This window comes from Mercenaria mercenaria, chromosome 4 (assembly GCF_021730395.1).
Source record: "Mercenaria mercenaria strain notata chromosome 4, MADL_Memer_1, whole genome shotgun sequence".
NCBI classification, from domain to species: Eukaryota; Metazoa; Mollusca; class Bivalvia; order Venerida; family Veneridae; genus Mercenaria; species Mercenaria mercenaria.
In genome coordinates, this window is record NC_069364.1 from 26,518,907 (window position 1) to 26,546,430 (window position 27,524).

At 35.4% G+C, this 27,524-nt stretch overlaps 1 protein-coding gene across 5 annotated transcripts in view; it reads right to left on the bottom strand.

Annotated features, from left to right (window-relative positions):
• LOC123551200 (F-actin-monooxygenase MICAL3-like) overlaps positions 1–27,524 on the bottom strand; it is an 87,685-nt gene that overhangs the window by 44,291 nt on the left and 15,870 nt on the right. Inside the window, exons 1-2 of one of the 5 annotated variants that reach the window (XM_053540816.1) lie at positions 18,784–19,460; positions 74–354 (exon numbers count right to left, since the gene is read on the bottom strand). In XM_053540816.1, coding sequence (XP_053396791.1) covers positions 74–354; positions 18,784–18,856 — 354 coding nt within the window. In that variant the 5' untranslated portion in view covers positions 18,857–19,460. Of the gene's footprint in view, positions 1–73; positions 355–18,783; positions 19,461–27,524 lie in introns of those variants that run through there. The other 4 variants (XM_053540812.1, XM_053540813.1, XM_053540814.1 and 1 more) reach the window with 4 other exon arrangements.

The window sequence follows — 27,524 nt, forward strand, 5'->3', positions numbered from 1 at the left end:
CAATGAAAATATGCATAAATCTTTGTTTCACCCTTCACATATTAATATTTTCAACATTACAAAGGATACTTACCTTTGTATTTGCACATGCCTCTCCTCGTCTGTATTCTTTATGATTGGCACGTTTGTCAAGTTTCACCCAGAGAGCGTGAGCTTTCCATGTGCTTATGCGCGCTCGTAATTTCCTGTAGAAGTTTCGATGATCTGCGTGGCTAAGACCGACGGCGTCACAGAGCTGCTGAAATGAGGAGATGATGGCACGACATGTTGATGCGTGACAGAACTGGTCAAACAGCTGTGACACTGGGTCATTGTCCCCGCCCCCATTTTCCATCTTGCATCTTTCTTCACCACCTAGAAATACAGTTGTGAAAATTTTTCATTTTTCTGTAATACCTAAATTAAATACATTACCTTAAAAGTAGGAGTCAAACTAGAAAATGCTTTTGTAAAAAAGCGCATGTCTCCCCCAATGCAAAGTCCTACAGGCAAGAAGTAAATAGGGGTCAGGAGCGAAAGTCAAAGAGACACTGATGGTTGGCTGCAATAGGGATCATCTACCTGGCATGTCCAGTCATCCCGCTAAATTTCAACACTCGTGGCCTAGTGGTTCTCAAGTCACTGTTCAGGCTCCTGTGACCTTGACCTTTGATCAAGTGACCTCAAAATAAATAGGGGTCATCTACTCTGCATGTCCAATCATCCTCTTAAGTTTCAACATTGTAGGTCAAGTGGTTCTCAAGTTATTTCCAAAAAATGATTTTACATGATCAGGCCACTGTGACCTTGACCTTTAATAGACTGACCCAAAAACCAATAGGGGTCATCTACTTTGCATGTTCAATCATCCTATGAAGTTTCAACATTCTGGGTCAAGTGGTTCTCAAATTATTGATCGGAACTGGTTATCAATGTTCAGGCCCCTGTGACCTTGACTTTTAATGGAGTGACCCCAAAAACAATAAGGGTCATTTACTCTGCATGAACAATCATCCTATGAAGTTTCAACATTCTGGGTCAAGAGGTTCTCAAGTTATTGATTGGAAATGGTTTTCCATGTTCAGGCCCCTGTGGCCTTGACCTTTAACAGAGTGACCCTAAAATCGTTTGGGTTCATCTACTCTGCATGACCAATCATCCTACGAAGTTTCATCATTCTGGGTCAAGTGGTTCTCGAGTTACTGACCGGAAATGGTTTTCAATGTTCGGGCCCCTGTGACCTTGACCTTTCACAGAGTGACCCCAAAATCGTTAGGGATCATCTACCCTTTATGACCAATCATCCTATTAAGTTTCAGCATTCTGGGTCAAGTGGTTCTCAAGTTACTGACCGGAAATGGTTTTCAATGTTCAGGCCCCTGTGACCTTGACCTTTAATGGGGTGACCACAAAATCATTAGGGGTCACCTACTTTGCATGTACAATCATCCTATGAAGTTTCAACACTCTGAGTCAAGTGGTTCTCTAGTTATTGATCAGAAATGGTTTTCAATGTTCAGGCCCCTGTGACCTTGACCTTTGACGGAGTGACCCCATAATCAATAAGGGTCATCTACTCTTTATGACCAATCATCGTATCAAGTTTCAACATTCTGGGTCAGGTGGTTCTCTAGTTATTGAGTGGAAATGGTTTTCAATGTTCAGGCCCTTGTGACCTTGACCTTTGACGGAGTGACCCCAAAATCAATAGGGGTCATCTACTCTTCAAGACCAATCATCCTATGAAGTTTCAACATTCTGGGTCAAGTGGTTCTCTAGTTATTGATCGGAAATGGTTTTCAATGTTCAGGCCCCCGTGACCTTGACCTTTGACGGAGTGACCCCAAAATCAATAGGGGTCATCTACTCTTCATGACCAATCATCCTATGAAGTTTCAACATTCTGGGTCAAGTGGTTCTCTAGTTATTGATCGGAAATGGTTTTCAATGTTCAGGCCCCTGTGACCTTGACCTTTGATGGAGTAACCCCAAAAACAACAGGGGTCGTCTACTCCAGCAGCCCTACAACCCTATGAAGTTTGAAGGTTCTAGGTCAAATGGTTCTTCAGTTATTGCTCGGAAATGAAGTGTGACGTACGGATGGACGGAAGGACGGACGGACGGACAGGGCAAAAACAATATGTCTCCTGGGGGAGACATAATAAGACAGCAAATAGCATAACAGTAACGAGTTTAAACTAAGTGATATAATTGTACATGTTTGGACTTAACCTTTACCCTGCTAACTTTCTAAAATTGACAGGTCCATCATTCAATTTAGGCAGTATCACTTATTATTCAAAGGGGTGTTCATATAAAATTTACAGACTAAATAGCAAACGGTGCAGACCATGATCAGCCTGCATGGACATGCAGGATGATCTTGGTCAGCACTGGATGTAAAGGCAAAACCGCCAGCAGGGTAAAGGTTTAAGATATCACTTTCAATTAGCCATTTGCCCACAACCTCTGACAGGTATACACAGTAGTTTATCTGAAATACTGTTGAAATTTCAGTTCCTGACAACTTTACCACACAACGGACTGATGGAAGACAGGATAATGAACATTAATAAAATTTATGCTGTAACCCTTGCCACAATTCATACATGGGAAGTTTTAAAAACTCCTCTAGTAAAAAGAAAGAATTTATGAGCTGCGCCATGAGAAAACCAACGTAGTGGCTTTGCGACCAGCATGAATCCAGACCAGCCTGCACATCTGCGCAGTCTGGTCAGGATCCATGCTGTTCGCTTTCAAAGCCTATTGCAATTAGAGAAACCGTTAGCGAACAAAATGGATCCTGACCCAACTATGCGGTGCGCAGGCTGAGCTGGATCCATGCTGGTCACAAAGCCAATATGTTGGTTTTCTCATAGCACGGCTCTTATAAATACTAAGTTTCAAAATGTTAAGCAAAAGAATAGTTAACATTCTTTGAGGGATAAGGTAACAATAGCCCTCCTGTTGCTCCAACTCTTGATTTCTGTGCACTAAATACCTTAAATACCGTATAACCTGAATAAATGCTCCACAAAGTGTCGCGTTTTACAAGAAGTGGGTTCAGTGAGGAAGGTGAGTGGGGGTTAGGGGTCGGGGAGGGAGAGGGGGGTGGGGCGAGGTTATTATGGACCCAAACCTGAAAATATTTATTAAAAGCAATCAGGTTTTCAAACAAAAATACCTCCAATAGTGTTCCAATTCAATGAGTGAAACACATGTCACTGAGGGTGTTTTTCTTCCAAAAATTTCTCTCTAACAAGACATTTATTTAAAGATAAAGGAAAAGATAAAGTAATTTCATATAACGAATAAATCAATACATAAAGAGAACGTTAGACATGTTTCAAATTAAAGCAATTTTGCAAGAAAGATTAAAAGCAGGAATCCAACCTCCTTTCTAACGAAGCTGTAATAAGCAAGGTGGATCAAATCAATCTTACTTTCATCCTAAATGTATCTATAGATTCTGAGATTTTAGCTGTATCACTAAAATTTACCCAGCACAATAAATTTTACTGCTTATCTTAATTACTGCCAGTATATTAATACTCTTATAATTAAAACAATACACATTCTTGGTTGCAGAAATTTTTTTATTAAAGGCTCATAATGACTTTGTTGATAATGTGGGTACCACAATTTAAGTGGTACGAACATAATAAAAGTACATTCTTCTTTGTTAAATCTTTAACTTTTGATAATTGTTTTTTCATATATTTGTCATTTAGGTTGGAATATTTGATTCGATCTGTAGAAACTATTACTGAATCTATAGTTTTTGATTACCTCCCTTTAAGGCGCTAATTCTACAAGACCATAATGCAATATTGAGTGTAGTATTTTTCTAACCATGTCAATACACATACTCTCTATATGGACAGCTTCTTTATTCTGTTTTTAGCATAAAATTAAAAGTATTATGAGTTTTTTTAACGGTCAAAATTCCTTTGTCGGAATGTGCTGTACATTATGAGATATGCAAATATGGAAAAATAATAATTTATCTAACTTCATAATCCTTTTTTAAAAAATTCATGTTAACAGCAGATAAACAAGTTTTATCAATTAAGGTAATTCATTGTTATTACCTCCCTTTAGTAATTTTCTAAAAATAGTTTATTTAACCAATTAATGTAATCTTGAGTAAACACTCCTGATTCATCAAGCTGATAACCTATACTGGGTATCAACATTAACTTAATGAAGTAAATGACCTAAAAACATCAAGAAATAATCTGCAGAAATAACACAACAATTCATCACTATGAAATTATCAAATCACTCATTGATCAACAAGATCATGGTTTCAGGAACACTGGCGCTTTGTAAGCTGATACTTTCTCAGAGAAGTCAATATAGGTGAAAAAATTTGCTGTATCCATCAACAGGTGAAAAGTTCAAATCCAGTGGCCACTTCAGAAAGTAAATCCACTCTATCAACAGAAAGCCTCTTACCCATAAATATTCAGTCAATATTCAAACACAACTTAGTGAATGTAAACAAAATATTATTAAATATTATATGGGCAGTAAAATTCATGTCTTTTTACTTTAACAGAGATGTTATAAAATATATGGCATACAGATAGACCCCTTAATCAACCATATGAAAATCAAAGGGATTTAGGGATAATTCATGGCACAGATTTCAGAGACTCAGTATCTGGAAGGTACTGGATCCCTACAAATAAAGACAAAGCACATGCATGCTATTTGACGTCCTACTTCTGATGTCCTAAAATATTTGCACGATTCTGAATCATATCTCTGAAAATTTTACAATGGTGGGCAAGAAAAATGATCTTACACACCTGCCTATGTCAAACAGGTGATCTGCCAACTCTATTGACAGCATGCATAAGAAACCACAATGGCACTCTGTTTTTCATTCCCTGCTCTCCAACGGATGGGGAAAACCCTGTCCTACACATGCAGGCATGTATGTTCAATATAATGAAGGTTATGAAACGTATTGGCCTGAGACAACACTAGATTTACTGTTGACAAACAAATATTTCTTTGTGTGTATTCAGCTACAAAATTTCATTACTGCCATCCCACCATTATTTACCGAGAATTTAATATATTGTCAATCAAATACTGGTGGGGAATTTCCTGTAAACCGGAAACAAAACATAGACTATTGATCTAGCCTGCCAGACTCATGTAGAATATTGACATTATCTGCAATGAAGAATTATAACCCAGTCCTGAACATTGTAAACATTCTGATCGAGATATATTATTGTCTAACATGCAACATCTTGGCACAGATTTTACTTTTTGTTGGCCTTAATAACATATCAACTGAATCATTTGCCAATAACATCTTAATATTAAACAATTCTATTATCTGTCTCTTTTTTCCTTGTCATACCAGCTTTCTTTAAACAGATGCATTTTTAATTCTGCCACCACTCCTACCAACTTTAAAGGTTTGTAAGTTATAGATGTCATTATTTTAATATGTGATGCACAACATTTACAAATGCAAATGAGATGATGAGCAATTACATTGAATTTAGTACGTATTATTACCTCCCTTTAATAAATTCCACCATTACATGAAGTTTCTAACAGCAAATTTAACACATTTTATTATCTCCCTTTAATACTTAGTATACAATTAATTCATTGATATCATGGTAACAATGACAGTTTAGTGGCTAACATAATAATGCAATAAAATGCTCAGATTTGACAGGATTATCCACTCTGTCTCTCAATCAGCTGTCTTCGTGTACATAACGCATTTTTACTTTTTTCCTTGAACTCAATACAATAACAAGCATTACGAAAGCAATCTCGCATGTAACGAGGGAAAATGATCATAAAATTGAGTGCATAGCATCCATAATGTACTGAAATAGCACAGCAAATGGATCTCGTCAGGTTCTTTCTGTATTCATTTTGTTATGTTTAGTTACATGTGGTAATTTCTGTGATTATATTATCATAGCTTCTTCATAACTTCTGTTAACACTTTGGAGAAAAAAAAATCATATGCTTCTTTGTTGATAATGTTTGCATCTGTTTCAATGGGGTTTTTAAAGTCAAACGCAATTTAGGTCGTATTGCCCTTTCCAACTTCTGATGGCCACAGGAGGGCATTGGGTGACCCTCTGGATATCCTTCCCCACTACTAGTCCCACCCCCACCCCAAAAATGAAAGACACCCGATTTATTAACCACACTGCAAAATTCTTGATTTTTTTTCAGCAGTTTTGCATGAGCTCCATATTAAACGTATGTCATTTCAGTCCATTTGCAACAACTAGACAAATGATAGGGTATAATCATTTCATCTCAAAACAGGATTTGCAGTTATATAAATATTTAAAGTTCCCCCTCAATCAAAATCTACTTTTCCAGCATTATTCTCATTGCGTGAACTTCATCAAAGAAGAGATCTACTAAGATTTCAAAGAAAGAATCTTTTAATGAATATTAGTTTAACTAAAACTGAATTCTCTGTTAATCAGATTAACTTGGCAGTTATAAACTATTATTTATTTCATACATTGTAACAGGCTGGGCGTTTTTATATATAACTGGTAATGTTGACAAGCAATGTTTATATTATGTGCATTTCTAACAATTAAGACATCTTGAGGAAACAGTATGCAACATTCCAGAGCTGACTACCAGCTATTACAATACACTTCACAAATTAATATTAGGTGGCAGTGGGGGTTTGAACATTATAAAATGAATATCTGACAACACGAATTTTACTTAATTCTACACAAGTAAACTATTTCAACACTTTAATTATTTACCCATCTGCTTCAATTTTCCCCTTAAATTTCACCTAAACTTGGCACTATGACATAACATGTACGTCTTGCCTTTAAAACTTTTTTCTTAAATCCTCTGACATTTCATTCATTATAATACCTTCTTACCGCGCCTACAGTGTATGAATAAGTAAACTGACATGACAGTTTCAAATTGTTCAGATCAAAAAATGAAAAACATAATTAGAAAACTATTTGTAGTTTTTATGTACCCTGAGAACTTTGTGGAAGTTACTGATACTTTAAACTAAGTCAGTGACTGTATATTGTATTGAACTTTAAAATTCTATATTGATGAAATTTAAATATTAATAAGCAAAGAAAAATTCAGTTATGTCAATTTGCATTTTTTAAAAATTTCTCACAATTTCAATCTAAATACAATTTCTGCTAAAAAGGTGATATTTAATTTTTCAAACATCTTAAAGTTTATTATGAATGAAGGTTGCTTAACTGTCAAAATGTGGTATTATTTACGAAAAGAAGATTAAAAAAAAAACAAAAACTGACATCATTCATCATCGCTCAACCTGTATCATAAATCCTTCAATGCAAAACTCACTTTTTGAAATGACTTACCTATCCCCTGTATAGATCACACAGATGCATGGAATGCAATTTTGTGGTCGTTTAGGTGAGAAAAGTGAATAATAAACATCCCTAAACTATATGAGCCGTGCCATGAGAAAACCAACATAATGGCTTTGCGACCAGCATGGATCCAGACCAGCCTGCGCATCCGCGCAGTCTGGTCAGGATCCATGCTGTTCGCTTTTAAAGCCTATTGCAATTGGTGAAACTGTTAGCGAACAGCATGGATCCTGACCAGACTGCGCGGATGCGCAGGCTGGTCTGGATCCATGCTGGTCGCAAAGCCACTATGTTGATTTTCCCATGGCACGGCTCATATCATGTCAGGTAATGAAACCATATTGACATATTTGTGGTAAAAATCACATAAAAAATAATCCCTATGGCATATAACCTCTTTATCTACCAACAAACAGCTACAAGATTTTGAAAGTGGACTGAACTGAAAAAAAAAAAACAACATTTATTTGGTGTGAATGTTACACATAAATATACAACGAGTGCTACTGTTTGAAACGGGTATTGTTATAACCGGCCTCTCCCCTACTAGCGATATCAAAGCAGGAAATGAAGGGAGACAACTCTTTCCTTCAAATCAGTTTTGTGACAAAATATTGACTCTGTTCCTTACACTTGACTTATATCTACTTTTGACATAGGGATTAAGTTCAGTTAGTCTATTTCATTATGATCTGTAGTGCATTTGAATATCTATTAGCACATTTTTGGACTTAAAGCTGAAATGTGACAGCAAGTGACAAAACAGGGGAGGTAATTAAAAAATTTCACATTTCTTGATCAAATTTGATGAATTAAGCTGCAAAACGCCTCCAATGTAGATATCGTCTCAAACAGAAGCATTGAAATTGTTTTTGAAAAAACAAAAACTTGTACATTATGACTTCATCTACAAAATTTATCCAAGTAAACTGCTTGGAGACTGAATATATGACCAATACTGAAAGGTTGTCAAATCACCACACGCAACTGATAGGACTTTTAAGTATCAGGATTTTACAAGGAAGTAAAAGTCTTATCTTGTTCATTAATTTCAAAAGTTATGTATAGATTTAAATGAAGCAGACATAAATTATGATAATTTGTGAAGTATATATTTACAGTAAAGAGTCTGATATAGCAAAAACTAAAATGATTTCATACAGAAATATACAGATAAATTATAGAGAACTTGGTTACTGTGAAATCATTAATATTCGTGGGGGACTAATTTTCGTGGATTTCGTGGTTGAGTCAATCCACGAAATTTGATCCCAACGAACAAGTAAAATTCCCATTCGTTTTATGTTCAAAAGTTGAAATCCATCAATTCATATCCCCATGAAATTGCCGTTTTGACCAAAACCACGAAATTTCATGTCCACGATTTTAAATGATTTTACAGTATATCGATAAACTGGGCGATAAAGAACACAATTTTTGGTACGAAGGCAGTGAGGTGCATATAGCGCTGAGAGGGGATAGGTACAGGAGGGTGCCTTTCGCTCATATCAGGGGGACCAAAGGAAATTTTTAAAATACAGGTATGAAATGGCAGCCTCTGGTGCATATTTTTGGTCTAAATTTTGAAGTACGGGAGAGGGTACCCGCCTCAATTTTGAAGAGGGGGGGTGGCGGTCCAGGGGCTCTCCCCTAGAAAATTTTGAAATATAGGTATGAAATAGTGGCCTCTGGTGCATTTTTGGGTCTAAATTTGGAGAAAATGTTATTCCTTTGCCAAAATAGTTGCGTTCAGCTTTGATGAGTAAAGGTCACCTCTCAGCTTGGGGGGCATGGGCCGGGCCTGATCAAATTAAAAGAATTTTGAAATGCTTGTAGCAATGTAACAACATTCAGGTGTTTTATTTCAGAAACTTAAATAATAAAGTTCAGAAATAACTAATCAAGAGCAAATGATTTCACTATAGAATATATCCCAAATACTTGGGATGTTCCAAATTAGTCTATAAGTATAAGTGATTCAACAATATGTAAAATGAACAAGCAAATTCGATGAATTGGTATCCCCCGCCGAAAGGGTTTGTGGTCAGGAATGGCAAAAAAATATATCTGGCAAAAAGTTAAGGATGTTACTAAGAAGCAAAAGAAGCAAATAATTTCATTTGTCAAAATCAATTTAACAGAAAATGAATGCTATTTTTTGGTTGGGGGAGGAGGGGCAGCGGGGGTGACTGGGTGAGGGTACAAAACATTGATTATTGTCATTGATCATCGATGTTGATTATAAATATTGAAATATGGATGGAAAATTAAAAATGAAAAAAAAATAAACATGTGGGGGGGGGAGGGGGATGACTGGGTGGAGGAGTGAGGTGGGGGAACAGTACAACTTTGTATGTTGATAAATATTCATGAAAGTCTGAAAAAAATAATAATAAAAAGGAAAGAATTTTTTAAAAAAAATTTTGGGGGGGGGGGGGGGGGGGGGGGGTTGGGGGGGGGGGAGGGGACGAAAGCAAGGTGGTGACCAGGTGTGGGTACACAACTTCACATGTTTATAATAAATGTTCACGGAAAAGAATGAAAGAAGTTTTATGAAATTCTACCAATTGGTTGGTTTGTTATGTACAAATCTGTAGATTTTCAAATAATTAAAGGGCAATTGAAAAAAAAAAATGACATACATCATCAAAGTATGTAGATTCATATTTATTTTAAGTTTCATGAAATTCTACCAGCTTGTTACTGAGAAATGGCTGCAGACGTGGATTTTTCAGTAAATAAAGGGCAATAACTCTAAAGGAAATCGACCAATCCAAAAAAAAAACTTGATGGACATCACTGCAGTATGTTGGTTCATATTTATTTCAAGTTTCATGAAATTCCACCTGCTAGTTACTGAGAAATGGCTGCCGACGGACATTTTTGGGCATTTTTCATTAAATCAAGGGCAATAACTCTAAGGGAAATCGACCAATCCAAAAAAAAACTTGACGGGCATCATCGCAGTATGTTGGTTCATGTTTATTTCAAGTTTCATGAAATTCTACCTGCTAGTTACTGAGAAATGGCTGCGGACGGACACACGCACGCACGCACGGATGCACGGACGTGACGGACGGACAACGCCATTTCAATACCCCCCTCCCGATTTCATCGGTGGGGGATAACTAGTACAATTACTACATCCATACTAAGCAATCTGTCGCTGTACAGATGCAACAAACCTTGATTATATCAGGCACAAATTTCAAATGTCCCAACGAGTTCGCAATATCAGAGTTTTACTGTACATAATATGATATTGTATCTTATTTCTACCATACATCCATCACCTGTTTTCGACATACTTAAATTTTCACCCATGATTAAAACTTGGCAATCAACAACATCTGCATTTTATCCAAATAAGGCTGATATAGGTAGCTCAGTATTTAATCTGCATGACATAAATATTTTATCACAGATCCAAATAGGACATAATATGATCTATAGTATTTATCACCACTTCAAAGTCTGCTATAAGTAACAAGGTCGCAGTGTGACGTGTGCCAATGTTTGAAAACATTTCAACAAAACTTGGAAACATGCCGGCATGCTCTCTAAGTCATGATAATTACACATAATACGTACAGAGTGTAGAAATCACTTGATCATCAGTCATGAAAAACGTGAAAATAGGACAAAGAGTTCTCTATTCAAATATATTTCCACTTAGCTGCACCATGCCTGTGTTCAAGTTTTGCATCTATTTTAACAATGAACTGTGTAACAGTGCCCAGCTCTCATTTAACTAGAGCTATCACTAAAGGTGATGAATGTACCCCCCGCATGCACTGACACAGTACATTGCAATTTGACGCACGCAAGATTGCATAATTATGTGGACTCTATGTATATAGACTGTATGTATACAGTATAGTAACAACAAGAGCTGTCCCTAAGACAGCCAAGCTCGACTATTCGAAATATTGTCACAGAAGCAGGAAATTATTACCCAAAATGTTAAATATCAAGAGTTTTAAGTTCGAAACGGGACATAATTTGACCAAATGCATATCAGAGTTATGGGACTTGATGCTAATCAACTAGTTTAATAACCCAAAGAAACATGTTAAGTTTCAATTCCATATCTGCATTAGTTTTGGAGATAGAAACTTGCATGTGCAACTTTAACCAGATTTTCAAAGTCCAAAAGGGGGCATAATTGCTCAAATACATGTTATAGAGTTATGAACTTGACCCAGTGAGGTGGAAATGACTAGAAAGAATAAATAAGTTTCAAAGCTATATGCCTTTTGGTATGCTGTAGTGTACTTGCCGCAAAACTTTAACCAGGATTTCTAAGTCCAAAAAGTGGCATAATTTGCCAAAATACATGTCAGAGTTATGGACTTGATTCTTCAACTAGTTTTATAACCAAAGACACATTGAAGTTTCAATTTAATATCTGCATTAGTTTTGGAGATAGTAATTGCATGTAAACTTTAACCAGATTTCTAAGTCCAAAAGGGGCATTATTTGCTCAATCATGTCAAGTTTATGGACTTGACCATGGTAGGTAATTGATCTAGAAAAGAAACAAGAGCTGTACTGTAAGACAGCCAAGCTCGACTATTCGAAATTGTCCAGAAGCAGGAAAATACTACCCAAAAGGTTAAATATCAAAAGAGTTTTAAGTTCAAAAGGGAATAATTTGACCAAAATGCATACAGTTATGGGACTTGCTGCTATCAACTAGTTTTATAACCCGAAGGCACATGTGAAGTTTCAATTCATATCTGCATTAGTTTTGGAGATAGAAACTTGCATGTAAAACTTTAACCAGAATTTTCAAAGTCCAAAAGGGGGGATAATTTGCCCAAATACATGCCAGAGTTATGGACTTGACCCAGTGAGGTTGGTAATTGACTAGAAAAAGAAAAATAAGTTTCAAATCTATATGCTTTTTAGTAATAGCTGTATGTACTTGAACGCAAAACTTTAACCAGAATTTTCTAAGTCCAAAAGGGGACATAATTTGGCCAAAATGAAGGTCAGAGTTATGGGACTTGCTGCTATCAACTAGTTTTATAACCCCAAAGACACATGTGAAGTTTCAAATCAATATCTGCATTAGTTTTGGAGATAATAACTTGCATGTAAAACTTTAACCAAAATTTTCTAAGTCAAAAGGGGGCATATTTGCTCAAAAACATGTCAGAGTTATGGGACTTGACCCAGTGAGGTTGGTAATTGATCTAGAAAAAGAAAAAAATAAGTTTCAAATATATGCCTTTTAGAAATAGCTGTATTACTTGCAAAAAAACTTTAACAGAATTTTCTAAGTCCAAAAGGGGCAATAATTTGGCCAAAATGAAGTCAGAGTTATAGGACTTGCTGCTATCAACTAGTTTATAACCCCGAAGACACATGTGAAGTTTCAAATCAATATCTGCATTAGTTTTAGAGATAGTAACTTGCATGTAAAACTTTAACCAAAATTTTCTAAGTCTAAAAGGGGGCATAATTTGCTCAAAATACATGTCAGAGTTATGGGTCTTGACCCAGTGAGGTTGATAATTGATCTAGAAAAAGAAAAAATAAGTTTCAAATATATATGCCTTTTAGAAATAGCTGTATGTACTTGCACGCAAAACTTTAACCAGAATTTTCTAAGTCCAAAAGGGGGCATAATTTGGCCAAAATGAAAGTCAGAGTTATGGGACTTGCTGCCATCAACTAGTTTTATAACGCCGAAGACACATGTGAAGTTTCAAATCAATATCTGTATTAGTTTATGAGATAGTAACTTGCATGTAAAACTTTAACCAAAATTTTTTAAGTCCAAAAGGGGGCATAATTTGCTCAAAATACATGTCAGAGTTATGGGACTTGACCCAGAGAGGTTGGTAATTGACCTAGAAAAAGAAAAAATAAGTTTCAAACCTATATGCCTTTAATTGATGGCTGTATGTACTTGCATGCAAAAACTTAACCAAGGTGTGACGACGATGCCGACGCCGACGCCGACGCCAGGGTGAGTAGAATAGCTAGACTATTCTTCGAATAGTCGAGCTAAAAAACAAAGTCCCATAACTATGCAGAATATTTATCTAAAAGAATGTAACATGCAGCATGCACAACTAGGGTTGGTACTGATCACTTGTGTGAAGTTTCATTAAATTGTGTGTAAGAGTTTGGTAGATTAGGCACGCACAAGATTGCATATGCAGACTGTATGTACATAGTATGTTAACAAGAAACAAAGTCCCATAACTCTTTTTGTCGCTGAAAGAACCTAACATGCCCCATGCACAACTACTGTTGTTACTGATCACTTGTGTGAAGTTTCATTAAATTGTGTCAAGGGGATGAGGAGAGATGGTGCGCACAAGATTGTGTCTATGTATATAGTATAGTAACAAAAAAACAAAGTCCCATAACTCTGCAAATTTTTTTTCTAAAAGAACCTAACATGCCCCATGCACAACTGCTGTTGGTACTGATCACTTGTGTGAAGTTTCATTAAATTCTGTCAAGGGGATAAGGAGAGATGGTGCGCACAAGATTGCGTCTACGGACAGATGGACAGAGGGCCAGACAACCTGAAACCAGTATACACCCCCTTACAACTTTGTTGTCGGAGGGGGGGGGGGGGTACAATGAATATCTCTCTGCAGACATTATACCAATATGATACCACTACCCAGTCACATTATACCTTTATAGGGGATAGGGGGGTCATATTTATGATGTAGTTTTTTGGGGGAAGCTGACCAGTCTTATATTATACATACTAGGAAAATTTGAAAAATATGTTATAATAATTTACCCGACTGACCAAGAGTCCTATAGGTACTTCACAAGGTAGGAAAATTTGTATACATCAAATATAGAGCAAAAAGAAATGAGCACTTTGCCAATTTTAAGACCTTATAACAAGGTGGCATTTCTTACAAGCTACAGTCATATTAAGTGATTATGAATCTAAAATACTGTAAAAAAATGGCATTCAACCCCAAAGAATGGTTAAGTTTAAACTTCAATTATCTTTTAAAAAATCTTTTTAATTATTCTGGATTTATGATTAACAGTAGTTTAGTGTAAATCAATACTTTGATGTATGTATCTTTGTCTGCTCAAGTATCTATATTCAATTCTCTTATTTAATTTCTGATGATTCACTTCCTTCCCCCAATCAACCCTATGATGACTCTTGGTTTACATACCAAATAAAAATATTTACAAAACCTCTCAAAATTTCTGCTTACTAATCTCCCAGTTTGTAACAAGAGCACTCGAAAATCTTTTGGCACATTTTACAAGTTGGGTGTCATCTCTATTCTAATGAGCTGGCTGATTATTTTTCAATTCTCTTCTTTCGGGTATGATTCATTCTTTTTGTTGTCTTTTTGGGGTTCTTTGTTACTCAGTCTGGGTAAATGGCCAAAACAGCTGCATGAGGAAATCTGACGTATCACACTATTGCCATTTTTTGCTTCTTCTTTCATATAACCTTCACACTGCTAAATTTTGAAAATGGACTGGTCTATCAATAAATTTGGGCAGTACCATTTATTATTCGAAGGGGTGTTCACTGAAAATTTACTGACTGAATAGCAAACAGTGCAGATCAAGATCAGCCTGCATGGCAAAGACAGAATTACATGCCACCAGCAGGCTAAAGGATAAATTTGCTGCTAAGTATTATAATTTTGCTGAAATCTGATTTGTTTTTAATGCTTTTTATGTAAACATGGCACTTTATTAGGTCATATGGGGACTTTCCTCCAGCTTAATGGTGGCAGAAGAGAAAAGAACCCTCCTCTGAGCAATACTTTCAGTCACAACATTGTAAGACCCAAGGACAGTGCCTTTCCAGGCAGTATTTTCAAGCATGTGTATAGGCACCTGAGTAGAACCATCAATTTTCCAAAATTCAGTCAGCCTTCTAGATGACTTTTTTTTTTATATTCTATAGGAAACTCTATGGTGTATTTCTTCTTAATATAAACTGTTTGTTTTTATAATCATGACCACTGCATGGTCTTTTACAGTTCTTAATGACTTAGTTTTATTACAATTCAAACCAAAATTTCTGTCTGTCTTTCAAGTTATTCCACTGGAATGAAATTTACAGAAATTCAAAAGGGAACAAAACTAAGTGATCAATTTCTAAACTGTTTTGAACAGTTATTTATTCAATACATCAGTTCCCAGTCCTAATGATTTTCATATTTCTTGCATGTTAATGCCTAATAAAGCATCTATTTCAGCTAAAATGTCTGCATCAATATCAAACAAACCAACAACAAAATGTCAAAACTGTCTGAAACAAGACAGTCTTTAATCTTCCTCTACAAATTTGCAATGCTTCTTACAAAGTTAAGGGAGAACAATATTGCTCCAATACTTAGTAATCAACTGTAGAAACCTATTAGTAAGTACTTTGAAGGGTAAAATACCACATGCCTTTGTTCGTTATGTGGTTGGCACTGATTTTATAACATAATTAAAATACACTAAAATATACAACAAGAGGGCCATGAAGGCCCTGTATCGCTCACCTGACCTATTGACCTAAAGATCATCAAGATCAACATTCTGACCAAGTTTCATTAAGATATGGTCATAAATGTAGCCTCTAAAGTGTTAACTAGCTTTTCCTTTGATTTGACCCGGTGACCTAGTTTTTGCCCCCACATCACCCAGATTCAAACTTGACCTAAATATCATCAAGATTAACATTCTGATTAAGTTTCATGAAGATACAGTCATAAATCTGGCCTCTAGAGTCTTAACAAGCTTTTCCTTTGATTTGACCTAGTGACCTAGTTTTTTAACACACCTGACCCAGATTTAAACTTGACCTATAGATCATCATGATTAACATTCTGACCAAGTTTCATTAAGATATGGTCATAAATGTGGCCTCTAAAGTGTTAACTAGCTATTCCTTTTATTTGACCCCCGTGACCTAGTTTTTGACCCGACATGACCCAGATTCGAACTTGACCTAAAGACCATCAAGTTTAACATTCTGACTAAGTTTCATGAAGATATAGTCATAAATGTGGCCTCTAAAGTGTTAACAAGCTTTTCATTTGATATGACATAGTGACCTAGTTTTTGACTCCATCTGACCCAGATTTAAACTTGACCTAAAGATCATCAAGATTAACATTCTGACCAAGTTTCATTAAGATATGGTCATAAATGTGGCCTCTACAGTGTTAATTAGCTTTTCCTTTGATTTGACCTGGTGACCTAGTTTTTGACCCGACATGACCCAGATTCAAAATTGCCCTAAAAATCATCAAGTTTAACATTCTGACCAAGTTTCATGAAGATATAGTCATAAATGTGGCCTCTAGAGTGTTAACAAGCTTTTCCTTTGATATGACCTGGTGACCTAGTTTTTGACCCCACCTAACCCAGATTTGAACTTGAGCTATAGATCATCAAGATTAACATTTTGACCAAGTTTCATTAAGGTATGGTCATAAATGTGGCCTCTACAGTGTAAACTAGCTTTTCATTTGATTTGGCTTGGTGACCTAGTTTTTTATCCTACATGACCCAGATTCAAACTGGACCTTGAGATGATCAATATTAACAATCTGACCAAGTTTCATGAAGATCCAGTCATAAATGCGGCTTCTACAGCGTAACAAGCTTTTCCTTTGATTTGACCTGGTGACCTAGTTTATGAACCCAGATAACCAAATATCGAACTCGTCCAAGATTTTATTAAGGGTAACATTCTGACCAAGTTTCATTAAGATTGGGCCAAAAATGTGACCTCTAGAGTGTTAACAAGCTTTTTCTTTGATTTGACCTGGTGACCTAGTTTTTGACCCCAGATGACCCAATATCGAACTCGTCCAAGATTTTATTGAGGGTAACATCCTGACCAAGTTTCATTAAGATTGGGCCAAAATTGTGACCTCTAGAGTGTTAACAAGCTTTTCCTTTGATTTGACCTGATGACCTAGTTTTTGACCCCAGATGACCCAATATCGAACTCGTCCAAGATTTTATTGAGGGTAACATTCTGACCAAGTTTCATTAAGATTGGGCCAAAAATGTGACCTCTAGAGTGTTAACAAGCTTTTCCTTTGATTTGACCTGATGACCTAGTTTTTGATCCCAGATGACCCAATATCGAACTTGTCCAAGATTTTATTGAGGGTAACATTCTGACCAAGTTTCATTAAGATTGGGTCAAAAATGTGACCTCTAGAGTGTTAACAGTCAAATTGTTGACGACGGACGGACGGACGGACGGACGGACGACGGACGACGACGGACGCCGGACACAGGGTGATCACTAAAGCTCACCTTTGAGCACTTCGTGCTCAGGTGAGCTAAAAATATACAGCTGAACTTGATATCTGAGACTTGCTTATCTCAAAATTCCAGATATCTCGAAGACATTTTCAAGTCCCATCCTGAAAACATGTGCACAAAATATCACTGAAGTTGAATTTTAGTTATGTCCAAGTAATTAAAGCGCTCGATCTCTTTGAATCTGAGATACAACAGTTACTGTACTGAGTTTCAACTGTTCTGTATTTGTTAAATCTTCGATAATTATTTTCTCATATATTTGTCAAAAGGATCTTCTACTGGTTAACATGGAAGTATTACTGAATCCATTGTTTTCAATTACCTCCCTTTATGACCCTTTCTGTAAAAGCTTGTGCACATGCAATACTGAAATCAGAGTATTTTTACTTGCCATGTAATTTTTCAATAGCTGCAACATCTAATTTTGACATAAAATTTAAAACATTGAACACTTACTATATATATACCACAATTCAGAAGGAATTGTCTGACTTTAAAGACTCAAGAGAAGCTACAAGAAACACAATATGAAATAAGCAGTAGCATAAGTTGGTTGTCTATTTTACATTACTGACTGTCATATTTAATTAGGGAAACTTTTCCTGCAATTACTTCAAGCTTGTGTGAACACGGAATCTCTTTCTTCTGTACATGTGCCATTGAACAATTTATTCATACTCACAAACATATTGTGCTTGATATAAAAATTAAATATCATCAAATATATTTTAGTGGTGGCAGGGTCAAGAATGATTTATAACAACTCAAAGGTGGATGACACACAGAACAACAACACAATATTTTGTGCAGAAATTGCAATACCATGCAGCATAGACGTTAAATGAGTCTGGACACATTCATATAATCATTTCTGGTTAACTTCATTGCTAAATCAATATCACTATCATACAATTTCACAAATCATTGTCCTGGGACCTTGATAATTACCAGAAGTTCTAAATGGACATAACCCAGTCATTAGCTCTAGGCCTGCAGGTACTGACAATACAATTAAACTCAGATTACCTTTAATCACAATTGAGAAGAGAAAGAAAGACCAATAAATCAAAGCATTTCATTAATTCATTAATGGACTAATTAATAAATTTCAACAAAAACATACCATTATGATTGGAATTTAATCCATTTCCTTGCACGGAATTCCGATTATCCAAGTCCGACCCTAATAACAACATATTTTCCTTTTTTAATTTCCTTTTACGCCTTTTTTAAAATTTAATAAATTTCTAATTATTCATCCTTTTTTATAATCACATATTTAAAATTTTTATATCCAAAATACTTTTAGAATTCTAACAACGTAGATTTTTTTTCTTCTCTGGTATTTGACTCTAAAACTTACACAACAGAATAAAATCCACATTAATCCATCTTCATGTTCGTATTTAAATAATCCATATAGCGCATTAGTGCACTGGGAGGAATTAGTCGATTAAGCATTCTTTTTACAGTGACTCCTAATCTACACTGATTAAGTCGACACATAAACTGTGCGATCAATATTCCCACTATATAGTACCATCGCTAACAATAACTTATCAATCATACGCTCTGTAAACAACCCAAACAATATGTTACGACACCAAATCGAAAACATTTACAAACTGTCTGTACTGGAAGTGTAGTTTCCTGCATTAAATACAACCTTCAGAAAAAGGTGACAAGTGCTATTAAGGTATCCTGTCCTTAAAATATACCTGCGGTAAAAATTTGACAAGTACAGTACAAAGACGTGTCAAAGGTCTTTAGGCTCACAAAATATCTACCTAGTTACACTTTTTAATTTTGACACTTGCACACTTTGTAGGTGGGGCAAATTTGTTACGAAATATCCCTCAGGCGTATTCACTTAAACACAACTGTTTAATAAATTGGTTAAATTTAGCATTAATTAACAATATCAACAACCTTAGATCTTTTTTTAAAATTCAAATATCAGTTACTGCATCCATTTATTTAATACTTCTATAATCTTTTCCAAATGTAATAATTCAATTTAATTAATTCCAAACTGAAAAGTTTCAAGAATTTAATACATCCCAAGAACATTAACATTCAAATATTTTAAATATGAGAAATTTACTTTGAAATATCATGCTGTTTAAAATGCAAATTCACGATTTATAATTAATATTTTCTTCAGCTACTGCACAATCAAGTAACAAATTAACACAAAGTTTTTACTACAGCAAAATGATCAAACGGCTTCAGTAGTATATACATCAGCTTGTCGAAAAAGTAACGTTCACTACATAGACATTCAAACAACAGAAGCAGCATCACGTTCTAATCGATATAATAAGGACTTACTTTTGTTTTCGTTATTCATCTGCTGGGATAGTGGCAAAGGAGACTGGCAAACGGCCAAATAACCTATTTATGACAGCTACTTATTCACTTCACACATACAATGACTAAAAAAGATTTCATAACGAAAAGGTCTCTTCCCAATGCAAGATCAATAGGCAGAAAGAATGATAAATACTATTATTTCAAAACGTAACTTAATGCCTACCTATATCATGTCAGGAACATTGGCTCTTATGTTAAACTGAGAAAAGCATAAAAGAATGATAGTTTTTGTGTTGTGTTAATTTTTGAACCTACCATAAAATGGATATAGCGACCATTGCAGATTTCATTGCCTACTGCATTTTTCTAAAGCTTAAACTGCTTTTGATAATATGAGAAAAATGAAACTGGTAAAAAAAATGAAACAATAAAATCACCACAAAACTGTTCTGAAAATGCTCTACTGGTTCTTCCCAGGAAAGACAGCTTCGCGTGTATCAGTGCTATACACCGGGCATGTTAAAGAACCAGACTGTCTATTCGCAAAGAGATGGGCTAAATTAGCCTGACATGCCTGTATCTAAAAAAGATTTCTCTCTATCTATTCTGGGGGCTTTATTTCACTCTGTCCCTCTGGTCAGATCGCTCTGTGGCTGTACTTAAGTAGAGGATGAATTTTGCACTCTGTGTGGCTGCGTTTGCTATAAAGTGCCTTTAACTGTGTTTATCATAAAAAGGGCGCTATATAAATCGGGTATAATAATAATAATAATAATAATAATATCATTGCAGAGCAATAAACACCCAAAGCTATGACCTTTGACCCCCTAAGTGTGGCTTTGACCTTGAAGTGAACCATCCGAAACATGCGCTTGGCACGTCTTCTCAATGTGGTGAACATTTGTGCCGAGTTTCTTTAAAATCCTTCAAGCAGTTCAATAGTTACAGCGAGGACACGAAACAAACTCATAGGACCTTTGACCCATAAATGCGACCTTGACCTTGAAGTGAGCCATCCAAAACACAGCTCTGCATGTCATCTCATTGTCATGAACATTTTGTGTCAAGTTTCTTCAAAATCCTTCAAGGGGTTCAAGAATTACAAAGCGGACATGAAATTGCTAACACACGGATGGACACTGGTGTCATAACGTAATATGTCCCTTTGGGCATATAAAAATTACATGCACTTGGTTTTTTTGGATTTCATTTTGCGGTTGCACTCAACCACAAGTTTGATAGTAATCATTTTACCATTAAACAACAGAGAAAGATATACCTACAATTTGAGGACATTATCTATAACTTATATCTCAGTATAATTCTCCTAATTTTATGTCAAGCTAAAAATTGTACCAAATGTAATGTGATTTTACCCTTAAGCATCATTCCCTTTGTTAGTTAGACAGATAACGTGTTCAAACTGGAAAAAAACAATTGATTTTCTATCTGTACCAACTGGTGATCTGGACACTTGACCTCTGGCTAAATTTCTTGTCATTCATCATAGACTGTATCCTCCAATAGCATGAATTCATCAGTGTGACATTTTCCCCATTGTAATAGATCTAATTTTGTATTTATTCAATCTTTATTCATACTTATCTGTGAATGGATTTAGGGTAGTCAATTTGTTCAAGTCATTTGGAAATTAAGCGTCAATTTCATGGCCATTTAGCAAAATGGAATCATTTAATTACAACACCATTTACAACCAGTCAAATCATTATAATCCATTCATCAATATAACCAATCTATTTCTTTTGAAACTGTGACACCCCTAATGACTAATGGCATTGACCTTTGCAGTGCTGATGTAGGTAAAATCTAACCTTGGTGAAAAATATACAGTTGAAACTCTTGAACTTGCTCATCTTAAAATTCCGGCTATCTCGAGGACATTTTCACGTCCCACATTTTAACGTCCAATCCCGAAACCATGACTTTGTGCAGAAAAATGTAATTTTGTTATAATATTATATAAATAAGTTAAATTTTAGTTATCTTGAAGTAAAGTGTTTGATCCCTAGGAATTCGATATACCGAGCTGCAACTGTATACGACCTCTAAACAATAGCTAAATGCAAGATCTAGTATAATGATACTCAAGACAGACAGCCAGCTAGACCCTCAAACAAATGTTGAAAGTGTGCTCAACCAGTTAGTCAAATAACAACTGAAATAAGGACTTGACATTGAAACAATGCAGTCAGACACATACTGAAGAAGAGATAATCTGACCTTGACCTTGAACATTAATTGTTGCAGTATTAATATCTGACCTTGAAATTTATACAGTAGATCTAGCAGTTATCTGACCTTGACCTTGAAAAAAATGGTGCTGTTAATATATCAGAACTTGACCTTTAAACAACTGATGCATGACAGGAGTGACAATGAAAGTATTTTAATACAAGGTAAAACTCATTTTAATACAAGGTAAAAATCAGTCACAGGTTTTAATAAAGACAGAAGAAAAAGAAAATCTGAATTCTCCATCCTTAAATTCAAACAAAACTAAATCAGTTCAATTTTCTAATACCCAATTTTATACAAAGTGGCTGCAGAAAATACATAAATAATTTGGATTGAACACATCAATTTCCGTTGACAGACACCAATCCTCCGAATTTGCCAGATTCCTATCTAATAAACTTTCCAAGCAATTAACTTGTGTAGGTTTTTGCTGCAACCACCATGATATAAATCATAAATGCCAAGGTACACTTCATTGTCTCTAGAGACACAAAACTTCCTTTATTTTTTTTTCTACTTTGAGACAGAAACATTCCCATTGGCGGAACCAGAGTGAAGCGCTTTTGGCATGCAACTCCTTGAACACCTGTAATAACTAAACATCTTCAGACAAGATGTTAGAAAGGACTTATTAACATGAGCATCTCAGTCATTCTGGCTACTGACAAGTGAAATTGTTGGATATGGTATTCACAAGTGAAAAGATATTTTCATATTACATGTACTAATTTCTTAACTTTACCCATTTTACAGTTTGTTACAAGTGAAAAATATTTGACATTTTTCACTGTGAAAATACTAGAACCTTAAGTATTTCATTTATTTGCTGGGTTAAGATTCAAATTAACACAATTTTATATCATATGGCGTCTTTTCGAGCTCTTCAAAGTGGAGGAAGACAAAAGACTTGTGCCCCCTGGTTTATTTCAAGCATGGACGGGAACCCGAGCTGGCCCACTACAGGCTAGATGGTTTCCCTACATGAAGAATTCTATACCCCAGGCAGGGTTTTTGACCCACATTGGTGAGGGATGTATTTCATACTAATATTCCAATCATTTAGCAAAAACATTGTAATAAGTCGAGTACTTGAATAACTGAGCTGCCCCCTTGTCTTTGAATTTTGTAATCAGGCTGTCAACCAGGTCTTCTCCAAAATATAGGAAGAACACAGGAATATTTTCACAACAAATATAGGAGTTTTTGGATAGTTTTGAGGCAAAATATAGGAGTTTTCAACAACAAATACCAGTATTTTCATTTACCTGTACACTTACTGTCTTACTGTTTCTACATTAATCAATGTCCAGAATGTCTACCATTCTCTTCAACAGCATCACAATCCAGACAAGACAGAAGACTGATACAAAGCCCACAACATATTCTTCTGTACCTTTCATTGCTCTCAAGCTGTTTTCGTGCAGACTTGGATTTCACTGATTTTGGAAGTTAAGACAGTGAAATAATTCACACTTACCCTCTAGTTTGTTAATACTCTGGTCATGGCTGGCAACAATGTCAACCATCTGCTTGGTACATGTCTTAGGAACAGGCTCTCATCCATGTCATACTCCAGTTGAAGGTCTTTAAAATCTTCTCTTCTGACTGGCTGCTGCTTGAAGAACTGATACATGTCAAAAGTTAACTCTTCTGCATCACTTCCAAAACAGTTGAGACCTTTTCTAAAAGCATTGTGCACTGTATGGAGGTCATCACATGATCTGAATGAAAAATCAGCAGCTGCTACTTCAAAACACCACAACAGCTCAGATTCTGTGACTTGATGTTTCAAAGGGTGACTTGTGAATACATGTTGTATTTGCCTCTGCTCAATATCGCTTGAACCTACAGTAGCTGGTTTATTAGATGCTCCAGAGGCTGTAGCAGTCACTGTTTTACTGTCACCCTTGGTCAACACTTTTTGGGCAGTGACGCGGCAGTGTTCTCAGTCTCTAGAAAATCTTCCTGCTGACAATTCAGTAAATGAAAACTTTGAATTTTGGTAAAACTGCATGAACTGTATATTTAAAACAGACATGGTACTTCTGCACCAGTTTGTCATCTTTACTATACTTTTTTGATGTCAGAGATCTCAGAGATTTGCCTTGTATTTCATCATTGGGGAGTATCTGAAAGAAAATGTCTGAATGAGACTTTGATTTACCTGAAAGACCCATGTCCTGTTTCACTGCCTTGCAAAGTGACCATACAGATGATGAAGAAGAGCAAAACTACATTATCTTAAGGATGGTGATGCTGTGACAGACATTGGAATTTTCTTACCTATAAAAAAAAGAATCCAAAAGCAGTATCAAACCAAGATTTACTCTTAGGAATATTTTTCAAAATATAGGAAAATATAGGAAATATAGGAGGTTCTTCAGAATATAGGATTTTGATCCAAAATATAGGAAAATATAGGAATAGCACTCTCCCGTGTTCTATAAATACAACATACAGCAGTTATACCATAATGCAATGCGCGAATTGCGGACAAGGGAGCGTTTTCTATATAATAACGAACCATCAATTATCTCAGTAAACTTCGAAGGGAATTAAAAAAAGTAACATGCCACCTGTATAAAATTGTCACACCTATTAACAGAATAAATTAAAGAGATGAAACAATAACTAATTAAAGAAATATATTGGAACGAATGTAAGGAATATACAAACTATACAGACATATTATTTTCATAGATTATTTTAACAAGACGAATCAAAACGGGCCGACTAAGCAAAAAAGAGCACTGTTTAAAAGCATGTTGCATGCATATTACCCCATATTCTGCAATAATACTATTAAAATCTTGCACCAGAAGAACGATTTACAGACTTAATAGCAAATTACAATATTTTCGAATGCGACACACCGAAGAGACTTAATGCTAAATCATTTTGATTCATGACGTTCAAAGAATGTATCAGCACAATTGAAGTCATAACTACAATAACTGCATGTATTTTATTTTAAACAATTGATTCACACAACACAAGACGCAAACTTGATGATGACCCCGATGTCAGCTGTAGTCAGTGTCCGTCAAACCTTTCCTTATTAAAAATACATATATATGCATGATTTGGTAATAATAATGGTGTTGCATTAGATTAGCAACATTTTTTTTATCAGATAACATCTAAATATTACTACCAAAAGTCAAATACCTATATGTCACACTAAGGGGTCGTCTGTAATAAAACACAACATATGTATATCACAGAGGTGTTAATTGTTTCAGCGAATAACTGAATATGTGGCCGAAAATAATAACGTGTATGACAGTTTACTTTAAAATATACATGTTGTTCATCATATTTCGAAATTTTAATGAATTTTAATTATGCGATCATAATATTTCTTTTTACATTCTCAAGTAGATCTATTATATTTATAAACACTTACGGAATATTTTTTTACAAAGATATAATGTCAATATATGACGGTAACTAAGAAGAACAATTTGGATTTTTTTTTCTGTTCTGTGAATACATTTTTGTTTTAATTAACGCTTTCCATTTGGTATTAATACATTTTTCCGAGTTAGGGCCTATTCTATATTTTTCTAAATATTCTTTTTTAAAACTGGATGTGTCACAAAATGAACAGAATAATATAATAACATCATCCATACATACATATATATTGATGAAAAAGCGGTATGTTATTTCTAACATGGATATAAAAGAAAGAGTTTCTCGGCTAGTTTATTGAAATTAAAAGTGAAGAAAAACATTTTTGTGATGTGCAGGCTAGAAACCTGAACAAAAAAAATAACGAAATAAATGCAAAATCTATGGTTTACTTATGCTATTGTACAATGAATGCACTGATTGTTTGTCCGCAAATTGAGTCCTGTGCTGTTTTTAGATAGCAGACCTTATCGGTGACGTCACAGATCCTTATATACGGGAGTGTGCTATATAGGAATCAGTCGAAAGCCTGATCATTTCCTCTGACAAACCCCCATCCATCTTACCAAAACTCCTGGCTACACCCTTGACTCCAATAATTTTATCATTAATCTGATCCATGATGGCATTATGTTGTCTGATTACAAACAGATGTTTGCAACAGTAGGACCCTGCCAATAACATCACAAACCACCTTGTATGTTTCAAACAATTAGTTTTACAAACAGAAACAACATTTTATCTTAGGCTTTGCCCCAAAGGGTTTTCAACTCACCATCATGTCTTCCTTTCATAACCAGACTCACAAATTACCAAATTTTTTCAACAAACTGGCTTCCTTAACAAGGCCATTAGCACTGCCTGGCAAAATATTGTCATCATCCCTTACCCCACTAAATTTCTATAATGAACTTGTCATGTTTCAACTTGGAAAGTACCATTACCTAAAGATACTGACTGAATGACGATCTACACTGGTCACAAAGGCAGAATCAGTCGTGTCCAGCACGATAAGAGTTATTCATCCAAAAAGTCATAGTGTTACAGTATACTGATTTTTTAATAACATTTACAGTTTTTCCCAAATAAAATTTATGTTTTTAGTTTGCCAAAGAACTTTTAACAGACCAAATTCATTGATCAAAAGCTTATAAATAAATGCAAAAGAAGACGTCAAATCGATGCATTATTATACGTCAAATCGATGCATTATTATACAATGTCATGTGTATTACTTGTTTTTTGTTTGTTTTGGGTTTAACGCTGTTTTTCAACAGTATTTCAGTCATGTAACGGCGGGCAGTTAACCTAACCAGTGTTCCTGGATTCTGTACCAGTACAAACCTGTTCTCCGCAAGTAACTGCCAACTTCCCCACATGAATCAGAGGTGGAGGACTAATGATTTCAGACACAATGTCGTTTATCAAATAGTCACGGAGAATATATGCCCCGCCTGAGGATCGAACTCACGACCCTGCGATCCGTAGACCAACGCTCTTACCTACTGAGCTAAGCGTGTGTACTGCACTGGGGTACTCCTTTTTACAGTCAAATTGTCAGAGTTCCACAAGGCCATAATAGACTTAATTTTATACTGAAACAAAGTAGAACCAACTTTCATCAAAACCTTGAAATTCACAAAATGTGCCAGTATAAGTTCAGGAGGAAACCATTGTTTTTACAGAAATGTCTCTCATAAAATGCAGATTTTCTTCTTTAGCTTCACATGAATGTTTGGCAACAGATTTTTTACACACTCATACTTTCCATTTTTAATCGGAATGAGAAACAAAAATGAATCATACATACAACAGGCCCATCATCTGTAACTATACAAGATCACCTGGTTATAAAAACAATTCTGCAAGTCTATGAGAAGG